At 29.0% G+C, this 22,434-nt stretch overlaps 1 protein-coding gene and 1 long non-coding RNA gene across 2 annotated transcripts; both read left to right on the plus strand.

Annotated features, from left to right (window-relative positions):
* Positions 1-4,271: 4,271 nt before the first annotated feature.
* LOC135928943 (uncharacterized) lies at positions 4,272-8,391 on the plus strand. Its single transcript, XR_010572419.1, has 4 exons — positions 4,272-4,355; positions 4,394-4,535; positions 6,286-6,409; positions 8,302-8,391. It is a non-coding gene; the product is annotated as an uncharacterized LOC135928943 (long non-coding RNA).
* Positions 8,392-13,307: 4,916 nt separating this feature from the next.
* Positions 13,308-18,202, plus strand: LOC135929002 (uncharacterized). The gene is made up of 6 exons (XM_065465488.1): positions 13,308-13,327; positions 14,776-14,885; positions 16,431-16,517; positions 17,197-17,284; positions 17,556-17,612; positions 18,170-18,202. The coding sequence occupies exons 2-6, from the start codon at positions 14,801-14,803 to the stop codon at positions 18,186-18,188; spliced, it is 336 nt and encodes a 111-aa protein (XP_065321560.1). The 5' UTR covers positions 13,308-13,327; positions 14,776-14,800; the 3' UTR covers positions 18,189-18,202.
* Positions 18,203-22,434: the final 4,232 nt, after the last annotated feature.

A 22,434-nucleotide genomic window follows, 5' to 3' on the forward strand; every position in this document is an offset into this window, starting at 1 on the left:
GAAAAATAAATAGAAATGTGTTCCAAAACAATCGTTTTTCAAACTTTGTTTTGGATCCCAACCTTAAAAAAAAAGAGGAAGAGATTAAAATTTCGAAATTTAAGATTCTGATATTATATTCCTAGAAACTTTCTAAGAAAAACTGGATCTAAATTTTGAGTCTAAAGAATTCACCAACAAAATGACTCTAGTTATTGACTCGGTATGAGAAGATTGCTGTAGCGGGAGGTGGGGGGGGGGGGGGGGGGGGTGGCACGCAGGGGCTCTATGGCCCCCTAGAAAGAGGAAAATAAATTTTATGAAATTTTTTGACAGCCCTCCAGAACGATTTCATTTATAATTATATTAAGTATTGGTATATAATAGATTTGATTTTGTTATTTAAAAATTAATTAGACTATCTAATTTTTTTGTTAAATGAGTACTCATTTATTTATCAGATTAGATTAATGTACATATAAATTATATATTTTCAATATGTCAGCTTGCAATCAAATTCTGTGTTAAAAATGGAATATCCATATCACTCTAAATGTCTAAATATTTAGCATTAACAGTTGAAGCTTAATTTATACCCTAATTAAATAAATATAATAATTTATTAATTGAAAATCAACAAATTTAATATTGTAATTAGCCGAGTTCAAAAGCACTAATCAACTATATTATTCATTTTTAAATATAATTACAATGCCTCAGTGGCGTCGAGAGCCTTTATAATATCAGGGGGCTCAACTAATTTTTATAGGTGGCTTCTTCCCCATATCCCACAATTTATGGGCCTTCGGCCCGTTTTTGTCAGGCCTTCTGCCGGGTATTACACTAATAGATATTCTCATGGTCCAAATAAGTATAAGATATTTTTTTATTTTAAAACAAAACCTTCAAATCACTATTTTAAAATATAATTACTCATGTTTTTTGGGAACTTGTAGTCCCACCTCCGTTTTTATATAATATTGTTTTATTTTATTTTATATTATTTTAATATTGATTTTATTTCTATATATATTTTTAATTAAAAATTCAAATATTATATAGCTTTTTATATATTTTATTAAAAGATATTTTTATGTAAAGTACTATATTGAATCATTTGATGGATGATATGTAATTTAGTTTAAATATGATAAAAAGTAAGTAGACATATAGTTGATAATCCTCTATTATTTAGATTTGGTTACAAAATATTAGGTAAAATGCCACTTTCACAGAAGTATTTGACAGTTATAGTATATATTACAGTTAATATTTTAAAATTTTTACTGATAAATGCTTTTGATAATAAATATAAGGAACAATTTGCATTCTATTAATTAATGCCATCTATATATTGAATATATATTATATAAAATAAAACATCTTATTATTCATCCCACAATGGATGAAATCTTAGATATCCTTCCTTCTCTTTTTTTACGTGTTTTTAGGAAAGCTATTTTTTCTTATTTGAAAAACAGTTTTGAGTTAACGAGTATATTCTTGACATTATTACAAACTACTATTATTTTAAAATATAATATACCAACTAGAGGTGATGCGACAATAATATATATCTTAATTGCTTTCATCACATCACTCTGGTCCTTATTTTCTAGTTACAGAATGTTTCATTTTTAATATGACATCCAAATAACTCAAGACATCAATATATTTGCATAATTATTTCTTGCAAAGATATTTTATTAGTGTTATTGTTTTATCAATTTATATAAAATAATAAATTCTGGTAAGAGTTTACATAGTGATTTTCATGGTTATGACTTCAAATTAACCAGCATCTATTATTTGCGTAGCTATGTATTTTAAGGCTATTACTCCTGGTGCTGAGAGCATTTGATTGAATAATTTAGATGAGCAATATTGGTCAACTGTCTTGTCGTTTATATATCATTAAAAATGGAAGATATTCATTTAACAATAATTTTCTCGAATACTTATCTAGCTTCCATAATGTCATCTAAGGGGGCTCTAACCACCATATAGGCTAATGATTTGGATTAGTCGTTTATATTATCCTCTTCAAGAATTATTGATTTGGTTAGGCCAACAAATTTATCCATATTAGCCAAATTAAATAAATTGTCTAAAATGGTAACACAACGTTATATAGTTTAATTTGACAATGTAGGTTGCTAAGATACCGCCCTGTGTTGTTTTTAAAGACCATTATCAATTAAGGCTAACCTTTTTTTATCACTTGTAATTTTTTAGACCAAAATTTCTTTCATATTTGCAATCGAAAATATTTAAAATAATAATAAATGGATAAATTTTTTGTGTTAAAAACATATTATATTTAATAATGTCTTGTATTGTTTTACTTTTATTATTTGTAGGCATAATAAATGGCAAAAGATGGAATTCAGAATAATTGGGCCTAGCTAATTTTGATAATTATTTCCGTTTTTTTTCTAACTTTTTGATTTTATTATTGTGAACTTTAGTCGTTTGATTCAGAATTAAAATCGAATAAACATATTTAAACAATTTATAATTTAAAATCCTTTAATATGCCCATTTTTCACTTGCAGTTATAGCCCCCAGGTGGTACACCCGACAGTGCCTTGTATTTCTATCTTTAAATTCTGATGCTAAATATAAAATTTCTATTTTTGCCTTATATGATTAAAAGGGGCGAAGGTGCCCAAAAACCCCAGAACAAGAATTTGTCCGATACTAAGAGAACTATAGTTTCGCCTTCGGGGAGGTCCTCTTTATCTATGCAGAATGTGGGTTCAAAAATGCGCGGGAGATTTGCCTTATCGAGAAACGTGGCATTTTTTGTCGTCTATTTTTGATGTACAATTGAGCTCGTGGCGCCAAAACTGTCTGCTTGATATGTGTATTGGTTTAAAAATGGTATGCCCAGGCGGAAACTGATTGCGTAACGAAATGAGTCGTCATCTTTTAAATTATTTAAGGTACTGTGATAGGAACCGAGCCAATGGAGCCGGAAGCGTTGAAATTAAGCATCCTGAGTAAGGATTTTTATTGGTGATTATCGCTCAAGTTGAGGAAAGCGAAGGAACGAGATACCTATCCTTGATCCCATTCTATTAACTTTGATGAATCTGGTTGAGGTGTATTTGGTATTACAATATTACTACAAGAAGTTGAAGTAAAGGATTATGATGATTTGTCATTTCATTTTCCTATGGTACATCTTCACTGAAATCTTAACACCTACATGTTTGCAATATATATTTTTACCCATTATCTTCCAAAAAAAGTTCGAACAGAGCACTTATGGGAATCGCTACTTTCTATGGCACATCTTCAATGAAATCTATTTAACTGCAAAGGAATACAAAAAAAGGTCGGAAAATAACGATTATGACAATTGTCACTTCTGTGGAACATCCTTAATGAAATTTTGATTCAAACTTCAAATGAATTATAAATATAACTGTTATAACTATTCAAATATTGTTACTTAGTTATAATATATATTATTTTTACCAATTAGCTTTCAAGAAAATATTTTTTAAAAAAAGACGATTTTATCAAAATTTATTTAAATACAAAATTTTTAAAATCATTAAAATAAAAACGATTATCATAATTAGACCCATATGATTTCATCATTTTATTCCCATAATCATAAAAATGATAGATTATTTTATAGCACATAAATCGCCAAAGATTAAAATCACAAAAGATTAAAATCAGTCCAAAGATTAAAATCGCCAAAGATTAAAATCGCCAAAGATTAAAATCGCCAAAGATTAAAATCGCCAAAGATTAAAATCGCCAAAGATTAAAATCGCCAAAGATTAAAATCGCCAAAGATTAAAATCGCCAAAGATTAAAATCGCCAAAGATTAAAATCGCCAAAGATTAAAATCGCCAAAGATTAAAATCGCCAAAGATTAAAATCGCCAAAGATTAAAATCGCCAAAGATTAAAATCGCCAAAGATTAAAATCGCCAAAGATTAAAATCGCCAAAGATTAAAATCGCCAAAGATTAAAATCGCCAAAGATTAAAATCGCCAAAGATTAAAATCGCCAAAGATTAAAATCGCCAAAGATTAAAATCACAAAAGATTAGAATCGCTGAGGATTTTTATAATGTCAAAACGGATCTCAAATCATGTGAGATTTAGTTTACTTAGATCAAAATCTTAGAAAAGAAAAAGAAAAAGAAAAAAATCAAATTATGATGCAAATTTCAAAATTCATGAACAAAACTTTAAAAAAAAATACAAGTTTTGGGATGAACAAACTTAGTAAGAAATTTTTTAAAAAAACACAATTTCAAAATGTTTGATTTTTGGATATTATATTTCTAGAAATCATTTTAAAATTATCGCAAATATTAATATTTATCTAGTTTAAGGAACAAAATTTTTAGGTAAATTCTATAAATATATTATTTATTATTATTTGTAGTATCACTATAAAAGAATAGAGTTTAAACATCATTCTGTTAACACGTGTGAAATGAAGATCGGAATAATCTTTTTGGAAGTTCTCCTCATTTTGTGCATCGGATATTTCCGTTCCGGAGAATGCAGGAAATGTAAATGCTCAGGTTAAAACTATTTCTATATTTTAAATTAGTATTTTTATAATTTTTTTTTCAAGATTAAATTGTATAAGACCTAATAATAATGTTGTTTACCGGCTCGAGTTAGCCGGGTTTTTAAAACGGTTCGAGTTAACCGATTTTTTAAAACGGCTAACTCGATCTTTTACCCAAAAAAACTATCGCCTAAGCCTAGATATTTCGATAATGTATATCTAGATCATTGTTCCTTCTATGAGTGAAATCTTTAGCCGTTTTTAAAAATCGAGCCTTTTAACAACACTAAATAAAATAATATTAATAATAATACAAAAAAAATTATATAAATACGATTCTGAAGATTAAAGATCTGAAATGAGCGACTTTTTTAGCCCGACAATAAGCACAAAAACAGTTTATAAAAATTTAAATATTGTAATATAAAATATATAATTATTACTTATCGAGTAGTTACATTGTTTTTGAGAGATATTTTTGTTTTGACACTCAAATTTGTATATATGCGCTAAGGACCAATGCGTTTTTTTTCGCGGAATTTTTTATTTTTTCAACTTTGAATCATTAGTAGAGCGTAGTTTTTTTTGAAAAAAAAATCTAATTTTTACCAGTGTTTAGCATATAACTATCTTAGGAATTATAGCCAATTTTAATATTAATCCTTGAACCAAAATCTATGGGAAAAACCTAATAATTATATTGAGTATAGAGATTTATGGCGAAAATTGTCTGAAATTATTAGGGTTAAGCATTCCTAACAGGATGGAATACATTTCCGGTTTAAATAAAATTTTTTAAGTTCAAAACAAATGAGGCTTCGCTGAATCAATGATTTGAAGTTGAAAAAAATTACGCATTGCCAGACATAGCACAGTGACGTTAACATACACACAACCGGTTAAAAGATATATATAAGATTTTTTTATCGATAATTTCTCAATGAAGAATATCTAAGGGATTGATTAATAGGAACGGTATAGTAATAAAATAGAGATAAATTCTATTCAACCACACGTGAAAACAGTATCTTAATTGTATTTTTAATATATCGTTGCATTTTGAAATGTATCTTTTAACAATTTCTGCTTTGATATAATTACCGTAATCATAAATAAATTTTTTTCTTTTTTTTCTGTGGACTTAATTAAAATCGTTAATTTTAAATCAGTGGGTCCGAGCTGGAGAGACTTCAAGCCGCTAAAGAGATTGGAAAGAGGATGCTATTTTTGCAGGTATGAAGTTTTTAATTTTGACATGTAATAGCCTGACGTCACTTCATCAGGTGACACTTTGTCATGCGACATTTGATTTGACGTCACTTCATCATGTGACACTTTATCATGTGACACTTTATCATGCGACATTTGATCGATGGTTTATCTTTCCCCTAATTTAGTTTTAAATTTCAAGAAACATTTGTTATAATATCAAGGAAAACGAGACAAGTGGACACCTTGATTGATTGGTCATCCCCTCAACTTGTTATCTGTAGATATATGATTTAAAATTTCCCAAAAATGTGTATATTTAAATTTGGCATAACCACTCGTGCTAATGTTATTTTATTGGATCGATTTATATAAGAAAAAATTTTTTTTTATATGTGCACCACGTGCAAACAGTATCTTAATTGTATTTTAAATATATCGATGCATTTGAAATGTATCTTTTAACAATTCCTGCTTTGATAGAATTACCGTAATCATAAATAAATTCTCTTCTTTTTTTCTGTGGACTTATATAAAAATTTTAAATTCAGAGGTTCCAAGCTGGAAAGACTTCAAGCAGCTAAAGAGAGTGGAAAGAGATTCAGAGGTTCCAAGCTGGAAAGACTTCAAGCCGCTAAAGAGAGTGGAAAGAGCATGTTATTTATTCATATGCAGGTATAAAGTTTTTAATTTTGACATTTAATAGCCTGACGTTACTTCATCAGGTGACGTCATGCGACATTTGATCTGACGTCACTTCGTCATGTGACACTTTATCATGCGACATTTGATCGATGGTTTATCTTTCCCCTAATTTAATTTTCAATTTCAAGAAACATTTGTTATAATATCAAGGAAGACAAGATAAGTGGAGACAGGGATTGATTGGTCATCCCCTCAACTTGTTGTCTATAGATATATGCTTTAAAATTTCCCAAAAATGTGTATATATATTCTGTATATATATGCCATGTTTGAGAAAAATTCTCGTCTCATTGGCTGATAAATATTTCAATTGAGTAATCTAACTACATTCAATTTGTTATTTTTCGTGATGAGGTTGGAATAGGGTTGAGGGGGGGGGGGGGGGGGGGGCTCTAAGAAACCTCAGAGTTTATTGAGGCCTAAAAGTTTTTTGTTGTTTGTTAAAAGAGTGAGATAACTTCAGCATTATGTAGGTGATGATAAAGTTTACTATTCTCTAAGAAAAACTTGTTCACATTTGATTAGAAAGTTTCTTTTTAACCAATGATGGTCGATATAGGAAGTTGGATAGGTTTTAAGGTAATTATAAATATCATTGATAACATCGAGATTGAATTTACTTGAAAATTTTAAAATTTTAAAATTAGGATACCAACCTTTAACAAACTAGATTGATAAAATAAAAGTTCGATTTCAAAATTTAATTTCGAAAATCAAATTTAATACCAAAAATTAAATTTACAAGAATTTCAGTAATAAAAAATCAAACTGCATGATAGTTTAACTCTCCCTATCAATTTACATTAATCAACTCCCATCTTAACACTATTTATCAAAAGGCGGAGTTGATCTATCATAGTAATATCTTATCCAGAGTCAGAGGTATGTGGCAAGGGGAGTTAATGTATCATGCTACATTCCAAAACATCAAGAAATCTAATATGTGAAAACTTTTAAAACTTTGTCCTAAAAACACGAAAATAGCTCTTGTTTTTAATATAAAATATTTACTAAATTTTATCATCAAGTTTCCCTTTAAAAAAGTTTTAAACCCTTTTAAAACAAAAATTAGAATATAATTTTGGCAACCTTAAATGAATATGCTTAATAATCATTTAAATTTCTATTACAATAAAAAGTCTATGGAAAATAGCCAATCATTGTATTTTTGCTTACAGCTGTTATAATAACCTTTGATATACATGAATATTTGCCCACAAAAATCAAACTTAAAAATTTCATCAAGCATAGGTTAAAATCGATAAATAAATATTTCCTTTAAATTTTTAAATTGTTTAAAAAAATTAATTTTCAAATTCAAATATTTTTATAAATTAAAAATAATAAGATATTTTAATAAATATTTAAAATTATACATATCTAAAAAAAATTATATACCTTACCTTAAAACGTACATATATATAACAATATTTATTAATAAGACCATTTAAAAAAAATCTATTTAGGTTAAGGGTGGGGCTTAATGGCCCATGTATAGATATACCGTTGAATCGGCAAATTTGGGTTCGATATTCTAAACTAAATTGTTTACTTCTCTTATTCAATGTTATCTAGAATATCTCAAAAAAGGTATTATTTTGTGTCGCCATCTATCCATAATTATTTTGAAATTTTTACCCATCATCCACTTAAAAAAAATTGAATTCAAGTATCACAATTCGAATGTCACGCGATAAAATGGTTGAGTGATTCGATCAAAGTATCACGTGACAAAGTATCTCGTGATCAGGTGTCGCGTGATCTTGTGTTCGTGAAATGATATCACCTAATCTATCTAATACAAATCATATCGTTAATTTAGTATTCATTATTTAATATATATTTTTTATATATATATTTAGGAAAAATGATGATACTAATGAACTGGAATATCTAAAAACCAGGAGATTTCGCGCCTTAGAAAGATTATATGGAAATTCATTTGAAGATTTTTGAACAAATAATTTATTACATTTTATAATATAACGTATATTATATATTATATTGTGTTTTTAATTTTATTTATTTGTTTTTTAAAAAAATAAATATTTTAAAAATATTTTAAATTATCTTCAAAAGTATAATGAGGAGAAATTAATATTTTAGTGGATTTTGAATTGATTTAACGTAATTAACAAAAAAAAAATAACAGCTGATAACATTATGTTTATGCTTAAAAATTTTACAAATTTATTGATTCTCTATGCAACCAAGTTCCTGGTAACAATCAATTCAGAGCTGCCCCCACCCCCTCAAAAATAATACATACCCCCCCTCGCACCTTCTTTATAAATTTTATAGAAAAATTGACGATATTCATTCAAGAATATATCTTTATCGATTTACAAACTATTTCTTGCTAATTACGTCTAATTGATTTTTGAATGATGGAAAAATAATAAAAGTTTCTATCTTGCTGAATCCCCTGTCAGGAATATAAGAATTGCGATCTAATTTCTAAATAGTCAATATTTTTTACTGGCATCCCTTTCCCTTCAGAGATTAGCATATTTTCCCATGATGCTAGTTTACTTATAACTAAAGTTTTCTATTAAAATACTTATTATAGTAACCACCGGTATATCGAACTTTTAATATCCATAGTCTTCAATAAACTATACTCACGAGAATTTTATTAACTTATCATATCGAATTCGCGGATACGAATCTCGAATAAATAAAATCACAAAACGAAAAACAATCTGGAATAAGAAAAAAGATAACTAGTACCCTATTACAACCCCTATTTTTAATACTTGTGAGAATCATATGATTCTAATAAAACTCAGCCTTAAATCCTGACACAGCAACTCAGACTCCCCCATCTATCAAATCGAAAGGAGTTCCATTTATCTCAGCCAACGAACAAATCAGAAATTGTACCAGAGCTGATATGTTAAATAGATAAATAAATATATTTATTGATAAAAATTCCTTAGATTCAGAGCTTTTCACTACCAATCCTATTAACAAAAAAAAATAAGTCTCGTAATTAATTCATAAGAAAGAGCTTTGATTCAGTGTCCATATCCCACCCTTCTTCAATATAGAAAACTTTGAATTTTTAACTAACCCCTCCTATAATCAAAAAGTTAACGCTCACCCCTATTAACATAATAAAGACTAATAAAGGATAATGGTTTATTAGAGCGAAGGATCCTTAATGAGACACAACTTCAAAAAGTACCAAAAAGTCCTAGTGATAGGATTGGCGCAGCCCTTCATAGATGCCATCAAGTACAAGTGCACATAAATATCCCTTTAGAAAACAACTTGATGATAAAGGGCTGCATCAATCGTATCACTTGGAAGACCAAAACAGGTTTATTAAAATTTTAACCTTTGAACGTAAAATCAGCCACAATAGACTCCCTGAAGTGAGGGGATTCCAGAATTGTCGGTCCCACCCCCCGTGCCATTCTTTTCTCTCTTTTCATCCACTCAATATATGTTCACTTCGTTCACTTTATTTGGAATCAGGAGAATAGTCACACTTTATAAATTGGATATTGTATATGTATAACTTACTCCTAAACATATATAATATGCGACGAATCACATCTATCCATACATATTAGTAACATATATTTTATATTCGGTTTTTAAGCTATCTCCTGATATAGCATTCCCTAGAATAAATCATATATCTTTGAGTATGATTCTTCTAGTAACAAGTAGTATAACTGAGTCAGGCTGTGCTACCGATTGAACTCTATATTCGCTCTTACCCTCCTTAATTATATACCCCTCACCTTCTACATACAGACTTAGCAAACTTAAGCCTCCATATTGCGGGATCCTCACTAGGTATAATAAATTTTATCACTACAATTATTACTCTTCGCCCTATTAAAATGCCCATAGAAAAAAATATCTCTATTTTTATGGTTCTCACTTATTACTGCCTTTTTACTTTTATTAAGATTGCCTGTTTTAGCTGGAGCTCTAGCAATATTAATTTTAGATCGAAATATTAATACCTCATTTTTTGATCCAGTTGAAGGAAGGGACCTCACTTTATTTCAACACCTATCTTGATTATTTGGATATCCAGAAATTTTTATTCTTATCCTATCCGTCTAAAACATTCCCTTTTATGCTTTTTGGGCTGATAATATATTTTTGATATTTTACACAAAAAAATATATATCAGAGACCTACAGGACCTGCCTTAAACCCAACTCAGCATGGCCCACTTATTTTTATTTATTTAAATATAACGAAAATTTTTAATTAGAAACTCAAGTTGTTATCAGTTCCATAAACCGTAGTTAGGGACTCGAGGTCACGTAGTTTATATAATTATCTTGACTTAATAGGGGTAGGTGGGGGGGGGCGACAACGCTGGCATCCCCTCCCTTCTGGGAATTTATTGCGGAAGATTTTATGCTTAAAGGTTTATATTTTGATAAACCCGTTTTGATCTTCAAATTTGGTACTCATCGAAATTTATGATGACCCAAAGGATCTTTGTTAGTGGGAATATCTTTTTATACTTTATTAGAGAGGAGGATTCTTGGGTCAGCACAAATCCTAAAAGGACAAAATAAAGTCCTAATGATAGGATTGATGCAGCCCTTCATAGATGCCATGAAGATTCGCCTTAGCTAATTTTTGATAATTTACCCCCCGTTTTTTTTTTGTATAAATTCACGTTTTTTTTTGGTAAAAAAAAGCCTTGATTAGAACTCTAATCGTTTGATCCAGAATAAATATCAAACAAAAATATCTAAATATTTTATATAATTTGGAATCCATTAATTTGCCATTTTTTGCACTTGCCGTTATAACCCCCTCAGATGTATCTAGATTTCTATTTTTGCTTTACATGATTAGAAGGAGTAAGGGTGTCCATGCAAGTAAAGTTCTAAACCAAGAGTCTATCCGATACATAGGGAATTTGCCTTCTAGGAAGTTTCTATTTATCTATACAGAATGTGGGTTCAAAAATGCGCGGGAGATTTGTCTTTATAATATATTAGATTATTTTTCCAAATTAGCTTTCAAGAAAACAAAAAATAAGAAGATTTATTAAATTTAAAAAAAATTATTCATATAATAACGATCATATAATTACACCCATATGATTTCATCATTTCATTCCCATAATCAAAAAAAAATGATCTTCACGAATGATACGATCATAGTAGATTATTTTTACTCACCGAAGATTGAAATGGCTGAGGATTTTATATTTTCAAGAGGGATCTAAATCACGAAAGGTTTGCATGGATCAAAATCTTTGAAAAGGAAAAAAAAAGGATCACAATTCGACTCATATATGAGTTGGCTAATAAACACGCTTCGAATTGTCTCGGAATCGTTGGGAACACATAAATGTCCTTGACAATAAATACCACAATTTCGATACAATTTTTTTAGAGCCCTAAAAAGGGGATTTTATTATAAAATCTACAAATAATTATTACCAAATAAATTAAAATCAATCGTATTAGAATGGCCTTGAATCATGTTTCGATCTTATACAAATATTTAAATATGCGAGTTAAATTAACGAAGAGAAAATTAGGGAAATCACTGTAGAAGGGTAAAATTTGTAGATAATTATTGAGGAGATAGTTAGAATAGTTGAGGGTTCATAAAACCAAATTTTAAACCCTATTGAAGTTTAATTTTTCTAACGAAGTAGGGCCTACCTTTTAATTTCATGATAATTATTATGACATTTGTAAAGGAAATTCGATGACATACAATAATACCTAGATTGATGACGCATTCATTAAGAGTGTACATCAATGAAAAACAGCTGGGGACACTATATTGGTTACCCATATTATTATAGAAGACGCATGACTAGAATAGCCTGATCATCGAGATAATAAGGAAGCAAGTTATCAATTTATTATTAGTTTTTAAACATGAAAATAATTACCATATGGATTATCGAAATGGCGGCTCCAGCTGATTTGCATTCAACGACTCTTTCAAATGCATCGACAGTCTAGGTATTATTATATTTCATTGAAAAAATCAGCTCTTTTCAGGTATTTTTTTATATTTGTTTAATGAATGTCGTACATTGGGGTCCTAGGCAAATTTTAAAAAAATTATTAAATCTTTAATATGCTTCTTTTTTTAAAAAATAATATATAATTCAAAATATTTTTGATCACGTGATATTTAGGTCGGTCATGTTTTATTGGGGCTGAGTTCATAGTGTAATACCAAGCGCTATCAGGATCAAAACAGGCTGTCATATTACTTTAGATGGTTAATCTTATCTGGATATCTTTAAATCAATCGAATTCTACTTCATATCTCGAAATGATGATCAGCCGTGGGAATTTATTGTCAGTAAATCTGGCGTAGAACAGAACCCTAATGTTCTAACATCCCTTCTAATAAAATACGATATATTTTATACCTTTTATTAATGATTTATGTGATACGCGCAAGCCTGGAGTCAATCCCAATATCCTCTCCGGAACATTATAAATCTTCAGTTAAAAAAATTTCTATTTCTCAAATTTATAAAATGTACTGCCCTAAAATTATTCAATAATGACCAAATTTTCTCTAAAAAAAAATATAAAAAATTCCTATTAAAATTAATATAATTATTCGTAACTCGGAGTTTCCAGTTATAACCCGAACCCAAGGATAACCGGAAGTTAATCAGTTTAATTTTAGGCTCGGTCCGACCCGGCCAAGCTCGCCCCTAGTATTTAAAAAAACATTTTTAGACCCAGCCCGGGTTTATTTATAACAAGTTTTGTGTGAAACCTTAGAAGAAAAAAAATAATCGATTTTTGGTATTATATTCTAGAAATCATTAATTTGTATTTTTTAAAATTTAATTTTATAAATATTCATAATATTTAATATTTATCCAGTTTTTTTCAAGAAATTCGACGACAAATTTATAAGGTAAATTATATATATATTATATTTATTATTATTTGTAGTAAACTCAACTATAAAACACTTTCATTTTTAATTTTAATACTGAGTCTAAATGCCAATTCTACCATTAGGATAATCATTATTAGAATCCCGAAAACTAACTAGAACTAAGATATCATCATCCCGGGAAACTAAATGTACTCTTCCGCTATGGCGGGAACATGTAGGAAATGAGAATTTTTCCTTTAAATTTCGAGAAACAGTAATAATTGAAAAATTGCCCTCGACATTTAATAAAAAAAATACCCATTTTTTTAGTAAACTATTATTGCTAGAATTAATTAAATGAGTTCCAAGACATTGTTAATACTACCTTTTACTTATATTAAAAGGTTAGAAAAGATTTATTTTGTTCTTTAGCCGTTTCATCATTTTGGCGATAAAATAGTTGGACTTGTTTCGAGAAAAAAAAATGATCACTACCTGGAGGATCAAAACGACAGCCTAGGGCAAAGTTTATTTTGCATTCAGTGTCTCGGGGTAACACCACCCCCCCCCATCCCCAATATTTAAAATGTTGAGTTTAGGATAATCTTTCTTTCTTCTGTTACAAATAGTTTTCTATACGTTCATATTTTAATGTAGTATCATTCTACTAAACTACGACTAAATTTGAAACCCTTTTTTTTTAAATCATCATAATATATATTAACCAAACTCCATATATCAGTGCTGAATTTCTGCCATTTCTCCGACTATTAGTTAACTGCTGGTCCTGACTAATTTTCTCTAGAAAAAGAGGCCTCAGAGTTTAGCTCCTCCTAACACATAGACACGTGATAGTTCAAATGCATTAGCCTAACCTCTTGCTCATTCATTACATCACTATGATGCCTTAAATATCCGTATACATACCCAATAATGGTCAGTGAGATTCGAACCAGCAATTTTTTACTTGATTTATGTACAGCCTATTGACCAATCAACTGACATTATAAAATATCAAACTGCTAAGCATTATTTCACGCATGTGCACGGTTATAAAGATTTGTCCGGAGATGATGCAGTGTGGCTGTGCCATTAGCTAAATAATTTTTTTAGTGAAAATTGACACCTATCCTATGTGTGTAAGAAATTAATATTTTTGTAACATTTAAGAAAATTATTAAAATTTGGGCTTTTGTTCGAAGTTTCTGGGCAGTTTATTTTTGTCTGTCAGTGGTAATCTTGCCTGGATCTTCATCGGGGATTCTTCTGACCGATTACTCACTCAAAAGCACACTAAAATCTAGCCAAAACAAAAACTGACTATCGATCGAGACAAGTAAAAGAAGTTAAAAGTCTAAAAAATTTTAAAAATTTGTTAAGAAGAAGAAAAGAAGGAAAAAATATGAATATAAATTTTAATTTTTTTATATTATTATCCCATAAATACTTAGAAAATGAAAAAAAAAAAAAAATTTTTCAAATAGAAAACAATAAAGGCCTACCTGCGAAATGACATTTGGAATTATTTTTCTGGAGATTTTGCTTTTCACGTTCATTGTCCATTTCCCTACTGGAGAGTGTTGTAACTGCAAAGGTATAAAACTTATTTATTTTTATTCAGTTAAAGCTATCTATAGCCTGAGTTGGGGGTAATGTGGTATTTTCAGGTTATACCTGAAACGAGAAATAATTTTTAAAAATCTTTTGCAGGATCAATTTAATCCCAAATTCTTTTTAAAGATCCGCCTCAGATCCCGAATCTGACCCAGTCTAACACAATGTACGTGACTCGAATTCGGTTGAATGGCACTCGAATTTGATTGAATGGCACTAGGCTTGAGATGTCTTCATTTTGTCGGAACACAACAAATTTTTATTTTAAGAATGGTTGTCAAGGTTGGGGCATTTCAGATATCTCAATTTAGATTAAATCTATCGTGAGCTTCTTTAGGCCAGTTAGGGCCATACCAGAACGTTCTAGTGTTTCTAGCGCACATCCTTAAAAGATAGTAAATAGGCGCATTGGTATTTATATATTATAGACACTCAACCCTGTTAAAATTATTAATTTAAAGTCTTAATATTTTTTTTTCAATAATGGCAAACGCCCATTTCCATACTGGAACGTTCTGGTATGGTCTTATCTTTTGGTTGAGACCTAATGAGAACGCTTGAGAAATTGGAGAGCTTTAATTCGTGGAAAGTTATAGTTAGGACTCAGCAAGGATTCTGAAAAGGGGGGGGGGAGTATATCGTGATTACTCGTGAGGGAATCTAAACCTAAAAGTGGAGAGGGCTCTAAGTTAAACACTGATCGGTTTTTAAATTTTATAATAGGATAATTTTGGAAAATACGAATTCATCGAGCAGAAAAATCTTAAAAATATATTGGGTTAGCATATTTTTTGAATTTGAGCATCCTAGATATTGAAAGGTCTAATGATACCTTGAGGTCATGAAGCTCGCCGTTTTAGCAATGTTTTCTATTGGCTAGATGAATAATGAGAGGATTTGGGAAAGTGAGAGGGGAGGGGGGGGGGGGGGTTGAAGATAAAAATATGTTTATTAAATGTATAATGTATACGAGTATAATAAAAAAAAAATATGTTAGAGAACAAAAGAAATAAAACGTGAAGTTTATGAAATACATTTGTGATTTATATATGTAGAAAACGAACATTCTGGTGTCAATAGATATATAATAAGAGAGGATCCTTTTATGATGATTAACACAGAATGTTATTGGTAATTGAGTTGCATCGTAGTCATAGACCTAACCCTGAATATCTAATATTAGGCGATATTTTTAGCCGTTTAAAGCCAATTTTTAGCCGGTTAAAAAAATTGACTAAATAGAGATTTTTAGTCGAAAAACTATCATTTTGGTCTCGGAGTTTTTCTTAAAATGTATGGCCGCTCAAATTTGATAGAAACCAATATATAAATTACAAGGCTTTAATGCTAACTAATTTTCTCAGACACGTGCCCATAGATTGAGACCGAGTTTGCAGATATTTAGTCATTTAGCTATAGTTATAACCCCAACCCTAAATTTAACCTCCCTCCCCCTTCCTTTGCGTTCATATGATTTATGGCACTTTAATTATTTAGTATAATAACTTTTATATAATTATTTTAGTTTGTCCAGGTCTAGCTAACTGTAGAGCGAATTGTGTTGACGGAGAAAAATTCTACATCAATGGTTTTTGTCAATGCTATTGTAAAAGTAATCGTATAGCTTTTATTGTATTTTAATAGTGATTTTAGTTATGAACTGATCGCTAAAAAATTTTTTTTGTTAATCACTTATAACACTGTAAGCAGTATTGAGGGGCTGGAGGAGAGGGCTTTCCCTTCTTAGCATAACGCTAATGAATTTATGTATATTACTTTAAAATTTCTTGAAATCATACTAAACCTGAACTGAACAATTAACCGACATTAACCGTTATTATCTAGAAATCGAACCCTAAACCTTTAAAGATTTATGTGAATAGGTATGAATCTATTTTGTCTGATAATTGATGGCATAGGTAGCAGTAATTTTATTTTATTAGATATTGTTGTGTTGCTACTTTGACGAAGGCCAATCAACCTAAGCTATGGCCTATAAGTGTTTCTTGACCCTAAAAATTGATTCTTTCTCCTTGTTGATAATATATATTTTGACCAAAGAGAATAATTGTGCATACAGCAAAATATTATACTTTTTTAGGGGAGGATAGTGTTAAATTTTTTTAAAAAAATGTGCTTCTTTTAATATGTTTAACCATGCGAAAAAGTTCAAATGGATTTTTCCCGATTATTCTTTTTCCAACCGAACACGAATCATGAACGGTTATATTTATTCGACCCGAAACCGAACTGATATTCGTAACGGTTCTTATAAAAATAAAATAATTAAGAGTGTCAATACGCATATGATCCGCTTCGAAGATATATGTGCGCAAGATCGAAATTCGATGAAAAGGGGTGTGTCCACTATGTTTGCACGTATGAATAAACATTTAATATAGATTTATGCTCTTTCAATATGTATAGTGGAAACTAGGGGGGTCTCGGCGCATTGCCGAATAGGTCTGAAAATATTTGTCATATCTTAATTTACGAAATAACCACGAGACAAAACAAATTCTTGCCCAAAAATTTTCCTGAACCTTTTTTCCATAGTTTTTTATTCTCAAGTTTATCTTTCTTAAAGATTTTTATTTCTGGGCTTAAGCCAGGCATTTATCTGATATATATTTTTTTTTAAATTATATAGAAAAATTCCTCCGAGGCTTCAAAATAAGCAAAAGCAACTTTACGCTTTGCAAAGATAGTATGATAATTTCGTTTATTAATTGGCGCAAGAAAGAAAGAAAGGAAGGAAGGAAGGAAGGAAGAAAGAAAGAAAGAAAGAAAGAAAGAAAGAAAGAAAGAAAGAAAGAAAGAAAGAAAGAAAGAAAGAAAGAAAGAAAGAAAGAAAGAAAGAAAGAAAGAAAGAAAGAAAGAAAGAAAGAAAGAAAGAAAGAAAGAAAGAAAGAAAGAAAGAAAGAAAGAAAGAAAGAAAGAAAGAAAGAAAGAAAGAAAGAAAGAAAGAAAGAAAGAAAGAAAGAAAGAAAGAAAGAAAGAAAGAAAGAAAGAAAGAAAGAAAGAAAGAAAGAAAGAAAGAAAGAAAGAAAGAAAGAAAGAAAGAAAGAAAGAAAGAAAGAAAGAAAGAAAGAAAGAAAGAAAGAAAGAAAGAAAGAAAGAAAGAAAGAAAGAAAGAAAGAAAGAAAGAAAGAAAGAAAGAAAGAAAGAAAGAAAGAAAGAAAGAAAGAAAGAAAGAAAGAAAGATATCAATTGCAATTCTATTTTATTGACACATTTTTATAATTAATTTATTAATGAAAATAGTGCCGATATTCTAAATTGATTCGTCATGCCAACAATACACATTACTATTTACTTCATATTTTGAATTGATTATATATTATATGATGATAGATTTGATATATAAATTCTATTACATTGTTATATTTGATTTGTAATAAAATAATTTATAATTGTATAGTTTTTAATTTATTAATTATCTATATTCAATTTATTATTCAAATTCATATAAATTTAATAAATCAATAATACAACATTCTACATCTAGTATTGTTAAACAACCCGATTTGGGTCAATTTTTAAAAACCGCTGATTAAGGTTCTAGCCAAGATAATATTATGTAAGTTTAGTGATTTTGTAAATCGAAGTTATAGAAGTGTTTATTGAAATAGCTTCAGATATTGTTGTTGATTTAAAATAAACTTGTTTATCTATATGCAGTAAAAATTGATTCATCACATACTAGCGACACTAACTCCCATATGGTTCCTGACGACCTGATGTCAGCACTAATCAATACATATATCTGCTTTTCCAAATTAATTTTTACCTCCTCCTATTTTTTAGAGAGCATTATATCTAATATTATTCCCAATGTTCTTATAGACAGTACGTTGAAATTGTTGGTAATGCCATTAGATAATCATATACAAAATACGAAAATTATATAAAAATATAGGATTGAAGACTACCAAATCCAAATAAAAATATGATATATTTTGTGAATTATATTTTTGAAATTAATTTTAAAGGGTTAAGATCAAGCTTGTTAGTGAATTTATTTTATATGTATTTTAAGGTCATCGATCAATTTATAATAGATGTTATAAGTGTAAATTAAATTTTATTAATTGGATTACAATAAAATATTTAATTAGTAATTATATAAAATGAAAATACTTTATAATAATATTCGATGCTATGATATTCACAAACCAGAGTTGAATATTTGTTTAATAAAGGTTAAAGGTTATCCTTATGAAATATAACGGCTAAGTTACCCCATCGTCTCTTCAAAAAAAACTAAAGTTATGTTATCTTTATTTAGAACATATAACAGATACAAAAGTATCTTCATTACATATTTAAAAGTAAGAATAAATGAAATGATAAATAATTTTATTCATTCAATTTTGTGTAATATAAAATAAAAAGCATCACAAAATAAAGAAACGAAAATTTATTCGTTAATATTTCATTGTTTGTCCAATTTAATAAAAAAATCAAAGATTTTCCATTAAAGCGTTCATTGGACAAAGGACCAATTTTTTAAAATAGAATCCTTTTTGTCTCCTGTTTAACCTTTAAAATTGGCCAATCAAAATAAGTGGTATGGGTTGTTAAAAAGCTTGATTTAGGGTCCATTTTATCAAAACGATCCGATTAGAATTCAAGTCAAAATAATATTAATAAGCCTAGAGATTTTGCTTAGAGATTTCAGAAAGGTTTGAACCTCTATTTGCCACATCTCGAGACTTACGTAATATTATTTTGGTTAAAATTTTAACCGGGCCGTTTTTTTTAAATCGACTCAAATCGGGCTAATATGCATTGCAATGAATAAATAATTATATTATTGGATATTTGTGCTGCGTATTTATTTCAAATGATGGATTGGTATATAGTATTTTTTTTCGATTTATCTTTGTATTACAAACTGTTTAAATAAAATAAAAAATCACCTTTGTCGCTTCTATCTTGTAAGTTAATATAATGTTATAATTTTAAAAAAAAAGTGATAATATTTTTAACCGAAACTCTAAATTATCCGTTTATCATAATCTATAGTACAAAATTCTTAAAGTTTTAAAAATAACGAAAAACAAATGTTATACTTTAAGTTACACAAACAAATATGATGGTTACAGATCCTCTTCGTGATACCTTAATAATGAGATATATGTTATGTAACGGAATGCTATTTGTAATTTTCTGCCCAACAATGCAAACAATATACATTAATTTAAATTTTGCCAGCATATTCAGCGTATACATGAAAGGATATTAACCCCCATCAAAAATCTATACCTGCCCCCCCCCCCAAAAAAAAAAATTTTATCGCCACTTTTGGCGGCATTCTTCTTCATTATTAATTAAATCCTTTTAATTATAATGGTAGTCCCTTCATAAATTAAAAAAGATCAATTTAAAATATTGTTCTACTACAAACTATTTATTTATTTTTATTTTTTTTTTTGAGAATTTTATTATAAATAAACAATCTTTAAAATATAAATATTATATTCATTATAATAATAAGATATTATTACATTATTAGTAAAATAATTTAATAAAATAAAATAACATAGATTAATTATACATTAATATAAATTTAGCGCTAACATTATAATAATATGCAACAAAATGGCCAAAGTCTATACTATGCATAGGATCAGTGGCGTAGCTAGAAATTTTTCTAGAGGGGGTCCATACATATAGTGGGGCGAAGCCCCAACTTTTTAACGGGCCTTCGGTCCTTTTGCCTACGGCCGGGTTATCTTACATAACCATATCTTCGATAATATATAATAAATATATTTTTTAAATGCATCAATAATATGTTATTATAATTGAGTAGGTTATTCACAATGACTTTATAATAATACTACCCAGAATAATTTCAATAGTAATATAATATCCTTTCACAAACATCAAAACCAAAAAATATAAATATTAATGGTATTTATTTGATATAAAGTCACTTTTAAGTCTTTGAACGTACAATCTAAAAAAAAAATTTTGCTCTGGGAGGGGTCCAAACCCGAAAACCACCCCCGTAGCTACGCCACTGCATAGGATGTTCAATTACGGCATTTCGGATATTGAAAAATAAAGCTGAGATAATTGTATTTTACTATGTTTATGGCTAATCGTTGGCGTAGGTAGAATCCCTCGTTGGGATTCTCGGTCCTAGCAGAGATCCGTTTTCCTAGCTCTTTAAAGAAGTCTAGGGCATGAGAGCCGAACGACGTTAAGGTAGTGGCGATTAATGGTAGGAATGTATAATTGGCGGGAAGAGATGGTGAATATTTAGCTAATTTATTCGCCTCGGCATCTAGTATGGCATCTCTATTTATATTGGAAGGGGCAAGAGGATCAATGCATGAGAAATCCCAAGTTAGGAATTCCCCCCTCTTCCAAGGGATCATAGTCGAACCATCAGGCCGCTTACCATCTGAATTGTAAAGGGCAGTAGGTTCGAGGGTTGATGGGATGCCGGCGGATTTTAAGGCCCTGGCAATGGTATCATTGCATTTTGAATGCCTAATGAATCTACCTTTACAGCGTTTGCAGTGTAGAGAGTGACGGCAATTATACAATATTTGTTAATTTATTATTTAAATTCTATTTGGAAATATCCGATTTTATATACATATAATAAGTCTTATACTTGGTGCAATATGATTTATAGTATGTAGATTCTATAGTTAAACAAGTAATAATTTTATATGTGCAATTTATATTAATTTTATATGTGTAATATATTTTATTATATAAGCAATCGCGATAAGAATGTATTTATATTTTAATTAGTATTATTTATATGTACAATTCTTAAATGGGATTCTTATTTTATATGAGTCTTAAATAAAATTGTGATTATTTTAATATTGTGATTATTTTAATATTGTGTTAACACATCGTTTAAGACATTTTTTCCCAAAAATATAAAATATAATAAACATGTATAATATAGACAAGTAGATAAGTGTCTCAGCCGAAGGCCACATAAAAGCGAGCCAAAACCCAGAAAATGTAGGTATGGAAGCGAATTCTCCATAAAATCAGACCGCTAGAAAAAGCAACAAGGCCGACGCTTCCCCAGTCAGCCCTTGTCCATGGAATTATTATTCCTTTCTATATTTATTACAATGTATATCTTTTACTCAATTAATTTCAAGACATGATAATTCACATTCGAATATTTTCAGATAACATATCTATGAAGTTTATTTATTTTTATGCAATATCATCCATTTCCCTATATTTCAACCGGAATAAAATCTAAAATAGAGATAGGTAATTTGGAAACGTAATACAGATTGATATATCAATATTCTTGCTCTGAAGAGTGTACGATGATGGCCTAATTATTCAAAAATATCTATAAGAAAATGCTTGAGACTAATAAAGTTTTAAATTTTAACACGTTTACAATCATTGATTGAGCGTCTAAAGTAGTTTAGCTTTAAATGATTCTGTCTGTAATATATGGTAAGCCGATTATTATTAGGTAACATACAATTTTTCAATAAAACTGTCGTATTCCTGTGATCACATGCACGTGT

Source organism: Gordionus sp. m RMFG-2023, chromosome 4, assembly GCF_954871325.1.
Source record: "Gordionus sp. m RMFG-2023 chromosome 4, tfGorSpeb1-WG-v2, whole genome shotgun sequence".
Lineage (NCBI taxonomy): Eukaryota > Metazoa > Nematomorpha > Gordioida > Chordodea > Parachordodidae > Gordionus > Gordionus sp. m RMFG-2023.